The sequence below is a fragment of the Lissotriton helveticus genome, chromosome 4_1, assembly GCF_964261635.1.
Source record: "Lissotriton helveticus chromosome 4_1, aLisHel1.1, whole genome shotgun sequence".
In the NCBI taxonomy this organism is placed as follows: Eukaryota; Metazoa; Chordata; class Amphibia; order Caudata; family Salamandridae; genus Lissotriton; species Lissotriton helveticus.
The window spans coordinates 1,547,454,867-1,547,467,130 of record NC_136063.1 but is presented as its reverse complement, the minus strand read 5'-3'; the positions used below and the strand labels follow the sequence as shown (position 1 = coordinate 1,547,467,130).

The window sequence follows — 12,264 nt, the reverse complement described above, 5'->3', positions numbered from 1 at the left end:
TCTGAGATTTAAGGAAAAGTCAATGAAGAAAGCTTTCAACATTGCCTTTTACACTAGGCCGATCTAATGTGCACATTATACAGGACCGCTTATCTCATAGGTCTGCTTTAACCAGTGACAACTACCAAAACTCAAATCCTCCGACACAAAACGAGCAATTGAGAAAACTACCAGCACAGCTACATACCAGATGCTGTAACCTTTTAGAAGGAGTGTCAGTCACACATTCATGCAATCCACATTCACTGCAAAGACTCCCAGTTGCCATGCCAATCGCACTGGCATTATCTCAGATAGTCTGCATGGGCAGAGTAGCAATCACGGTGCTGAAGTCCATGCAGATCCACTTGCTTACATCAAACCGCTCCTTCTGGATACAGTTTGAAATTCCTGCCTAGAAGTGAAACATAAAAATCACCACTGAGTGGCGCACATATACAGTCCACCAAATAGGACTATAAAATATCGCAATTCACATCGGTCTTTCAGTATTCAGGATAATCTGGTTGCCTAATATGGCCACATGTCCAGAATGGGATATAGTCTATGAGTGGACTTCTAGCACTCTAAATAAAAAACATAATAGCAACCTATTGAGCACGGCAGGAGTAACGAAAGGGTTAAAGAGCTCAACACCAAATACCAGGTTGCATTGCCTAGGTACCATGGCTGCATCGACAATCTATCCAAAGATACCATTGAAAGCGGTTTTGGTCGACAACACCCACGTGAATCTGTCACTGGTTTTGAATCCCTCTTTGACCCAGTTCAAACAATACCTGAGCAAAACAAAAGGAGTGAATGATCTTAGCCTTCAGTGCACTTCTCAACCCCGGAAGTTGGCGTTCATCTACTTTGTATTCTATAAAGAATGTAAAAATCAGTTTTGCATTGGTGGGCTAACTCCAGTCGAGAGCACATACAATTTCCCATGCGTGTTGGGCTGTGGTTTTGAGGCTGTGGGATAGAAATTTACAAACTGTTAATGAGCAAAAAAACATGACTTTGTAGTGTAAACCATACACTTTCTTTGCGAATAGTTCTATGTGGAAAACAAAACTGCATTCTGAAGGCTGTGTAATTCGCAGGGAAGGCACTCCGAAAACCACTAAAATGCCTTGGTTGCAGGTAAAATGCTTATCCAAGGAAACACGGTCTTATCAGTCCTACTACATATTTCAACTCAAACTCCTCTTGTAGGTGTAAAATAATTATTTTCACTTAAATATGAAAGATGTCTTGCTATACATCACTTTAATAACGGTCACTGTCGGTAGAAGACCAGGGCAAAATTCATAGTAATGTCGATTAATGCCTGAATTTAACATTACAACTATGCGATGCCTTTGCTGCTTGAAGGACAAAAAAGTCATTTTTCCCCTATGGAAGACTTACTTCAGTAGGTGTCTCTACATGACATTTCTCCTCAAATAAGCTCCTATGGGCAAAAATCATGTCTTTTTTTGTTCTGCAAAGTAATACGAATATAGCAAATTTCACGTAGCTGATCTTGCATGGCATTTCTGTGTAGTGTTCCCTTTCAATGAAAAGGTATGAGATACTGCGGAAATCCATTTCCCGTAATATGCATAATTATGTGCATTTCAGGAAAAGCAATTGGCAAATTTCTCAACCTCATACTTGGTGCCGGGAAGGTCAGATTCAAATTTAATATGTTTCATTACTTCAATATACAGCCCAGAAGTGGCCAGATTACACCTCGGAATCAGTGACAGTCACAGACCCAACGGGAGTCGGATTTTACCTTGAGAGAATCATTGTCCGCTGTCAGGGAGTCATCCTCTGCCCTGGAAACCAAAATACAGTTGCCTTAAACATTAACATGCTGAGATCAAGCTTTCACAAAATGACGATCAGAGTGACTGCAGCTGAACGTACCCTGGCAGAAGACATGGACTCCATAGCTTTGCTCAGAGGTCCGTCATTGGTTTATGGCCACCTAGCACCTTCATGCTAGTGGAGAGAATGCTGAAGGCAGATCTTGATGCAACAACATTTGCTTGGTGGGTCTCCCAGAGGGCCACATGGTTGAGAAATTTTTGGAACACTTGAGACGAAGTTCCATGAAACCTGCAGCCCTGACCACTCCAATTCATCATTGAACGGGCATACCAAATTCTTAGGGCGCTGCTGAAGACATTGTGCAACATTACGTCCATCATCTTGTGTGTTTTGAAGACAGAGGCAAGGCACAGACCACGGAGTTTCAGCGTACTCAACTACAGGGACGCAATCCTTTGAGTGACCAGAGAAAGTCTGTTACACTGACAACCAGGCCATCTTGGTGTTTCCGGATTATACCCATGTAGTCTATGTGAAGACACGTACCTTTGATTGGGCACAGCAGAACTGTGTATTCGTAACATTTAATACATGATGTTGTTCACAGCAAAATTCAAGTTAATCTCTAAAGGCCCTTCATGTTTTTTATGACTCAAAGAAGTGTGGGAATGGCTGGAGACCAGGAAAAAAATGCTGCCACATACGCCAAGATTCTAGTCTAAACCCAAAAATCCCTAGTGTCTGCCGTCCCCAGAGTCCATTGTGTGGGTCTCTTCCCTGGAGCAAGACAAATAGATTAACATATAAGCCTGCCAGAGGAACAAGCCAAAACTCTTCTTAAACCGGGCCAGCCATAGTCAAGGACTACAGGGGTACAAGACGTTGTGTGCCACACTCCAAACCCCCAGTTTAATAGGGAGATAACTCATTTGTTGTGCTGATTTTTGTTTGTTCTGTGTGTTAATGTTTTTGTTGGGGTGACCGGCACCTCTAGCATCAGGTAGGTTGGCAGTTTCAAGCCCATGGCAGGAGGTAGTGGGGTGAGGAGGATGCCTCAAGAAAGGGGCGGGGGAAAGATGGACGCTTATGATACAGAGAAAGTCTACTGTGAGTGGGTGACCAATATCATGGCAAAAGTTATTTGCTTGGAATGTCAATGGATTGAGGTGTAGGGTGAAGTGGAGTGGTTGTGAAATATCTGGCAAGAAAGGAACCCAACCGGATATTGCTTCAAGAAACACCTAATTGATGAGATATGTGGATGCCTGGGAAGGGTCAGATGCAATGTTTTGGCCCACTCTGGCTTTACATAAGGAATGCGAGGGGTGGGAATACTTGCCAGCTAATCAATCCCACTGTGTAGCACAGGCTCCACCCAGGGGGCTGCTAAGTGGCCATACTGGGGGCACATCAAGTGTAATAACCCTAGCAGCATCAATCTAAATCTCCACAGGTCTCCAAACAATAATGCTGGTAAATATAGTTTGGTGGCCAATACCTGCCACTTAAGCAATAGCCATCCTGGGCGCGATTTTAACCACACAATGCAGGCAGAGCTTTATAGATATTCACGGACCACCCAAACATGTAGAGAAGACAAACGGCCACCTAATTTTACTCCAGCACTTACACGGATAGATATTTGGTGGGGGCCCACCCAGGAGAAGGGCAAAACTTGTACATCACTGGGAGCATGCCCTTGTGCTGCAGACTGGACTACAGGTTGGTGTCAACTGTGTGCAAGGGGAGAAAAATAGACACCCAGGTCTTGCCAAGAGGAATCTCAGACCAAGACCCACTGGGCAGACTATAAATGTCAACCATGCTGCAGGGGGGACTAGAGGGTAGACCCCTGGGTACACCACATCTAGGAGGCAAAATAACAACCGACGACCACCAATGAACACTATTTCAAGGAGAACGCATGGTCAATCACCTAGTCAGTGACAATATGGGAGGCCTATACGGTGGCATCCAAAGGTCATTTAATAATGGTCTCCACAAGGAGACCTAAACAGAAATATAAAGATATGCAGGATATAGAAAATCAACTGACTAGAGAGACTGAATAAATATGCAATCCGGGGTATTAACTCACAAACTAGCCCGCACTGGGGTGAATGTAAGACATTGTTCTACATTCTGTCCATTAACTGTGTTTTTTGCAATTTTCACCCCGAGTGGGCTGGGTATGCTCAGACCCGAGTCCCAGGCTCTCCACACCACTGGAGTCAAGCTATCCAGGCTAAGAAGGCCGATAGCCAGAAACCGGTCCTTGGATGCTTGAATCCGGTCTAGGAAAGACATGGCTTGGTAGTTCGGGCTGGACTGTTCCCATGAGGCACAGGGTCAAGGCTGATTTGCATATAGCCATTGTCTGACCTTGGGTGGTGTGGAGTGCAAAGAAAACGATGGATTTAGGCCCAGATCTTTGTACTGGGGTGAATGTAAGACATTGGTCTATATTCTGTCCATCAACTGTGTTTTTTGAAATGTCCAATTGGTTTTAGGCTGGTTAGTTCCTCCTCATGACGACCATGTCATAATTTGTATCCTTCCAAGGCTTCTGGCCCCTTTACTTTGAGAGTTGCACAGTAACTTTTATTAACGTGCATTCTCCCCCACCGCACCCTTCCCGCAGTCCGTCCCTTCATAAGCTAGATGCCCACACAAGCTGCACTTTCTTCTGGCGCTGAGTGTTTGCTCTCAGCGGGTCTTCTCGTAAAAACATTGGTCACCCCTTCTCAGAATGGAAGGGGAGGTGCGCGTCCGAACGAGACCAGCGCACACGCGATGACGTGCTCTCTTTCTGGATTACTGGGGCCGGGCTTTACACAGAAGACAGTGAGCAAGCTCTCAGCTTGCACAAGCACTGGCATTTGTTTTGCCACATGCACGCGCTTGAGCTGCTGTGAAGAGTGGTTGGCTGATAACAGCTGCAGGATCCAAGCAGCAGGTACTGTAACAAGGGGAAAGTTGTGCACACGTGCAGACCAAGGGATGCAGCTTCTGCCCCAACTTAGAAAGTGTATAATGCCCCCGGAGTCTACAATCAGCACCTGCCGGATGTTAACTTTGCCCTGAACTTTATCCGCAGTTCTGATAGGAACCCGCCTTCCCGCTAGGAGGAGGGGAAGCAGTGAGTGTCGAGCGCAACTGGCGCAGGAGAAAAGGGTGCCAGAACTGCAGATGGCAGCAGGGAGAGATGGACAGGTTGCAAAAAGCAGCGGGAAAGGGACACCTAGTGAAGGGGCAGTTGTGGGCGGAGCACACTGTATGAGGCATAACTGGGGAGGTGCACAAAGTACTGGCTCAATTTGTTGAGGGTACGCAATGCGCCAGGGCTGAATGTGCCAAGAGTACAGCGGGCCACCGATGATGGAATACGAGCACAATTGTGCCAAGGACAACTGTCCGGAATTAGTAATTGGAATATGTAACTGAGCGTGCCAAGGGCAAGTGGAAAAATTGGTTTAGAGTGCCCGGGTCAACTGAAAGAAGCAAAAGAGAGCAATTCAGAGTGCCAGAAGGGAGTCGTAAATCGCTGATCAGAGTGTCAGGGCCAAGGAAGAGAGCAGAGGGGGCAGCCGAGAGTGCCAATGCAATTGAAGGGTGTAACAGAGGGGCAAGTAAATTGGGATAGGTGAGCCACAGCTCAGAATACCACACACCCTCCTCCAAGGCTTTTCCCAACCTCTTCATAGATGTTAAGAGCAGGGACTGCCAGTGGCAATACAGCAAACAGGATGCCTAGGTAGATACCTGAAGGACGTACGGCTAGGGCTAGCTTGGTCAATACAAACTGTGCCTGGGACAACTAAGAAATGAGTACCAGTTTATATGCAGCAAGAGTGCCCGGGATGACTGCAGGAGGGTCGGAGGACGTCAGTAGCAGTTTGGATTGGCACTCAGTGCACCAGGTTCAAATTGATGAGATGGCTTAGAGCTATGAATGAATAAGTGAGGATCATAGAGTGCCAGGACACACTGGAAGAGCAGGAGCACTCCATAGCAGTAGCAGGAGGGTAACCTGAGAGAAGCACCAGTGAATGGAGAGAAGCAACAGTGAATGTAAAAGGGATCTTCTAGAGGAGCAGAGGTTGATAGCAACATTGGTTGCAGTGCAATAAAAGTTCTCGTGGCATATATAGAGGGGAGCAGAGAGGACTATTAGTAATCTTGAGAGAACCTGACCACGTTGGAACTAAAATAGAGAGAAAGTTGGAGGAGTGTGTCATCTTTAAGTAGAGCTGGATTTGATACAGCCAGGGGATATTTAGAAAGTATAAAAGCGTCCAAGGGACAACCTAGGGAGATGCCTATAGGCTTTTGATGTTGTTTAAGCTGTATTTCGACCGCTCATGACATAAAAGCTTGTTTGGTAGGAAACGACCAGTAGAAGTCAGTAAAATACCAGAATTGCTTTCTGCCGAGGGCTTTTTTTTTTTCTGGCAACTGCCTCTATTTAACTTTGATAGAAAATGACCAGTAGAGGTCATTAAAATACCAGATTCAGTGTTGCATTCTTTAGACTCCATTCCATAGAAATGGTCTTCCAAGAGCACCCCTAGACAATATTTTTTCAAATCTTGTATTTTCAGTGATATGACCACCGAAGGCCCTGATATTATATTAAATACAGAGCTTTTGACTATACTATTTCCCGCTAAAAGGCAATATTTCTATCCATATGTTTCCATACCTGGCATGGCACGCAGTTTGGTGCTTACTTTTCCTCCATGTTATAGAACAGTAGATGTTTCAGCACCCAGGCTAATGTGCTGCATATCTAAATACATATAAGGTCCCAAAGGCGAGACCGATTGCATTGCAAATGCTTGGTTTTTTAATGTGGGCCAACAGCACGTTCACCTTTAACCCTAGGTCAGAAAAGGTAGAGTTCGTCTTCAACTGATATTTTACACCCGCAAGTTACTGTATAATCACAAGATTGTGAAAAGCCTTATCGACGATGCAGGTGGAATAAGGTTCCTTGCTATGAATAAGGGTGGATCTGGAGGCAGAATTATTCAAGCAGACCACCATCTGTCTACCTCCTTATTCGGAGAACTGTGATGCAAAAAAGCAAATAGAATAAAAAGGTGTTTTTTTTTTTAAAGGATTCTAGCTGCGCTTTGGATGAGAATGTTAATTATTGCGTGATGCAGAGTAGTTTGTAAAAGTGTCTAACCCCCAGATTCACCAAGGCCACATTCTGCGAATTCCAAATTGCGATAATGACCTAATCGCAATTTAGAATTCGCACAATGGGATTCATGAAGAAATGCGATAAAAAAAAGCGAATCGCAATCGGCCGCAATTGCAGATTGCAATTTTGCCAAAATCGCATAAAATTAGCAGACTCGGGCGTTTCCCATGTTGAAATTGCGATCTCGCAATTACCGAAATCGCAATTACCGAAATCGCAAATTGCGATATCGGTAATTGTGAGATCGCAAAAACGGGAAGTCGCATTCTGAACACAATGATGACATCACAACCAGGAAGTAGGCAGTTTCCTCCCTCATTCTGATCACTGAGCCTGAAAGTGGAAGCAGCACTGGCCAGAGCTTCACTACAGACCACCTGCAGCAGCACACCAGGAGACAAACAACCTTAGAAAATGTCCCAGGAAGCAGCAGGGAGCAGTGCCCCGGCCAGAAAAAGGAAAATAAAATTTTCCGAGCAGGAACTTGAGTACTTAATAGAGGGAGTCACAAAGGACCATGACCGCCTGTTCGGTAAGGATTCCCGGAGGGTGCCTGAGGCGGAAAAGAGGCGCATTTGGCTGCGCATCCGCGCAAAGGTCAATGCAGTGGGAGTGACCCAGTGCTCCATTGACAAACTCAAAAAGAGGTGGTATGACCTCAGAGGGCGTGCAAAAGAACGCATCGCAGAGAGGTGGGGGGAGCGAGTCGCAACCGGAGGAGGAGAGCCCACTGTTGCACCCAACACCCCACTGGAGGACCTTGTGGAGGACACCCTGAATCCAGAAGCATGCGTGGGGGTTACCCGGCTGGACTCATCCCGACCCACCCAACAATCCCAAGGTAAGTGCCATGCGACTGCAACCCTGTCCCCTAACAATGGCCATGACTCCAGAGCTACCCATTAGACAACCCCAGTAATGCAGGCCATGCACACCAGAAATGCCCAATTGCATTGTGGGACTCTTAGTGTGACCACAATTACCAGATAGCCCCACACACCCAGACCGGTCAAGTGAGAGTCATTCCTAAAGCCAGTCAGGGAATGAAAGCCAGCATGCATGTAGCAACCTCCCATGTGCAAGAAACATGTCATTAATCATGGTCCCATTTACATCACAGGTGGCACTGAACAACCCAGCACCGACAGTGAGGCCCTACACATCGATGAGAACCCAGAGGACACCGAGGGAGAGGGCCATCCTTCCCCTCAACCCGGACAATCACAGTCGGCAGCAGCAGTACCACCACCACCCCGGGTGGACAGCGCCACCCCTGCAGCCACAGGTGCGGCACAACCACCGCATGTAACACCCATGGCAGTGGCACAGGCCACAACAGCAGCAGCCAGGAAGCAGACAAGGCGCACAGCCACTGTGCGATCACAGTCCAGCGGACTGGTGAGGGAGCAGCCCTACATAACACGCGCTGGCAGGGGGGGTACATGTCCCGGATCCTGGCCTGTCCATTGAACGTCAGATGCTCAGAGTCCACCAGAAGCAGGCACGTCACTTGGCAGCCATCCACCTGCAGCTGCACAAGATTGTGCGTAATGTGGGCCAGCTCACGGATAGCATGCAACTCATGACCGCAGCTGTCCGTGAAAACAGCCAGGTCCTGCTGTCCCAGCACGATGTCACCCGCCGCCACCGCCAGCTGCCGACCCGCCTGTCAGCTTACACAAGATCAAATTATATAATTGGAAAAGCCACCTCCCAACTATCGCGTCGCTCCCTAGCGATGCAGATCCAGATGGTGAAATGCTGCCAGGACGTCGCTGGGGCACTTGAGCAAGTCACCACAGCAGTACATAGTCTGCAGGCGACTGGCCACGGCCATGCAAGTGGGGGGATGATGCGAGAGAGGGCAATTCCAGCCACAGCAGCCTGTCATTGCCGCTGGTGACGGTACCCCGCCGCAGCACCAGGCCCACTGCAGCCTCGCGGGCTAATACTGACGTGGAGGAAGTTGAAAGGCGACTGGGTGCGTCCACCCGGAGGCGCCACTGACTCATTGGACTGTACCAGCAGGGCCTCTTCACAAACATGGGGATGTATGAGTGAATACTGCTCTCATGTAATAACAAAAAAGATATCTACATTATTGTGAAAAAAAAATAAGATTTATTAGTCACAAGTTAATCTGACTCATGTCATTATTTCATTTGTCATGCATGAGTGAAGTGTTGGATGAGGGGAGTGGGTGCACTAGAAGCAGTTCATTGTGATTTGGTTGCGGCGCCTGTGTCCTTCAGCAGGATTCTCCCCGCGTGCATTGGGCACATGTGCAGGTGGGCGGTTGTCCCCTTCCGACTCCCTGCCAGAAATCTCTACAGGTATCCTCCGGTTGGTAGCAATGTTGGAGTATTGCACACACGGCCACGATGCGGCAGCAGACCTCAGGCATGTATTTGAGGGCCCCACCAGTCATGTGTAGTATGCGGAATCGGCTCTTCAAAAGCCCAAATGTCCGCTCAATGCAATTTCTTGTGCGGATGTGTGCAGCATTGTAACGCCATTGCTATGGTGTGGCAGGGTTGAGGTATGGGGTGAGGAGGTAGTCACGGAGACCGTAGGCACTGTCACCTGAATGAAAGGAGCAGAGGGTGACTGCCTGTTATGCGCAGCTACATGGTCGCAATGTACTATTTGTTGGCATGTGTCCTTACCTAGAAGGTGTCCTTCGCCAAAGTCTCCCCTGGCCAGTCGTGTGTGCATGGCGCTGTACCGGAATATGAAGGAGTCATGTGTGCTTCCCGGGTATTGTGCCACTATGTCCGTGATGATTGTCTTAGCGTTGCACACCATCTGGATATTCAGTGAGTGGTAGGACTTGCGGTTCCGGTACATGTATTCTGTTCCTGGAGGTGATCAGATGTGGATGTGGGTACAATCAATGCATCCAATTACATGGGGGAATTGCGCAATGTTGTAAAAATCTAGCTTGGTTTGATTCAAGTCCTGTTGGGTGGTTGGGAATGTGATGTAATGGTGTAGCCGGCTCAGCATGGCCTCCAGTAAACTCCTTAAGCAGCGGGACATGGTGCTCTGGGAGATACCCCCTGCAACGGCAACTATCCCCTGGAAGCTTCCGGAGGCCAGGAGGTGCAGGCTGCACAAGACCTGGACATGGGTGGACACGGCATTGGTCCTCCTCGTTGGGTGCTACATCAGGGGGTCAAGGTCCCTGATGAGCTTTGTAATCATTGCCCCATTCAGCCGGTACTTGGAGTAGATTTCCTCCTCAGTTTGGCCCGGAAGTGTGATCCGCTGGCGGAAAATTCGCTCCTGGATCCTGCGTCTGTTCCTTGCTGCAGCCTGGAGCCTTTGCCGCCTGACCACCATGTAGAGTCCTGGCATTGTGAATGTCATCATGCTCCTACTGTGTCTCCTTAAGTGTGTTTGGTCAGGCCCGCACCTGTGGCTAGTTTGGGATTTTTTTCTTTTTTTTCTTAGTTCATGGTTACCACCTGGTTTGGATTCTCCTTAAATTGCGCCTCGCAAATAGCGATTTTGTGGTTTTTCGCTAATTGCGATTTTTCATGAATTTGGTTTGCGAATATTTAGCGAATTCACAAATGGAATCTCAGAATCATTGGAGTCTCGCTAATTCTGATTCGCTAAGGGGGTTTCACCTTCATTCTGCGATTTTAATTGCGATTTCGCTAAATCAATTTTGAGATTTCGCAAAATGGTACGTTTTCTTTTCATGAATTGCGGTTCTTTGAATTGCGTTCGCAATAGCTAATTCGCAGCTATTGCGATCGCAATTTTGGTTGATGAATCGGGCTGTGTTTTGAAGTTAAAGGGTTCTGAAAAATGAGATGAAAGTTTAATTTGCAAAACAAAAAACCCTTGTCCAATGCAAAAAGAGCAGCATTAACTTGTCGCCCTTGGGCAATTTGCTTGCACCTAGGTAGTAGATATGCAGAACGAAGTGGTAAAAAAAAAAAAACTCCTCCCAAAAATTTTAGCAATCATACATATTCCGGTTTAGATAAAGGATTTATTTCAGTAGATTTTACCAATCACGGGCTTATGATAACCTCAAAGAACCATACATATTCAGTGTCTGCATGCACTTAACCTGATCTATTTGTTTCAGTACAAAACATGGCAGAACTTACTTCAGAAACTGGCTTTTGGAAGTGCTGGGGTCTCCAACAATGCAGACATTAATGTCACCTCTCAGCGATGTCCGCTCCATAGTAGTCTTGGGAACTCCACCAAAAAGCATCAGCAATACACCCCTTTTGATTTCATCATTACCTATAAAAAAGGTAAAATATAGAGAAGTCAACTATAAAACTCAAAGTCGAGTGCCACACAGTACTAAAATGTTCACTGGGTGGAAACTCAAATTTGTTTCCCATAGACCTGCAAAGCTGAAGAACACCATGGTCTGTCTACAAGCTGGGTGGACACCACCCAAGATCATTACAGCTACAGTCACCAGTCCTAAACATCTCATCTACAAATCATTGATTTCAGGTGTGTTAGTCCAGTTATGTACAGGCACAACAAAACTACATAATCTATATTGTTCCAGGCCATCATAGAAAAGTTTAAGGCAGGATACAGTTTCTGCCATGACATGAAGGAAGTGATCACCGTATATACGTGGAAAAAGTAAACAATCACCACATAAAAAGTAGCCAACTGATTTCAGACTGAATTTTTAAATTAAAAAAATTATATTTTGAGATATATAAAAACGAACAGTTATCGGTATGGGTATTTATGAACTTGTCAATATCTAGTCCCCAGAGTATTTCCAACGACAGATTATCTCGTCAAATGTGCTGTCTCAAGGTGCCGTCTCAAGTACTGTTTGGCAATCGGAAGGTCTCTTTTCAACATACTATTCAGTTGACTTGTACAAAACGTATGTCTATAGATTTCATGATATACTAGGAATTGTATTCCTTTTCATTGATAATGTCCGAGCTTTCCACAAACCCAGCCCAGTCACTTCGTGATCAGCCCAGTACAACCCATCTCAATTTTGATAGTGGTCAGAGCTAGGACGCACAGAAAATCTATCATGGAAAGTTCCTTAGGAAATAAGATGAGAACATTTTTTCTAAATGGGCGTGGTACAGCAGTGAGAACCTTTAAATTGTTCTCTTCTTCAGAGGAAGCCAAAAGCTTTTAATGTTGCTAGTAAAAAAGGATTTCTCAGTTCTTTCTTACAATTCGGTTGTGAATGCGTTTCAACCATTAAATAGGAAGATGGGTACATAATGTTTATTCTA

General features: G+C 46.3%; 1 protein-coding gene across 1 annotated transcript in view; it reads right to left on the bottom strand.

Moving 5' to 3' along the window:
* The window catches only part of LOC144827590 (maternal DNA replication licensing factor mcm6-like), a 520,545-nt gene that overhangs the window by 242,929 nt on the left and 265,352 nt on the right, over positions 1-12,264 (bottom strand). Inside the window, exon 8 of the mRNA XM_078685842.1 lies at positions 11,137-11,278. Within this exon, the coding sequence (XP_078541968.1) occupies positions 11,137-11,278 (142 nt within the window). The remainder of the gene's footprint in view (positions 1-11,136; positions 11,279-12,264) is intronic.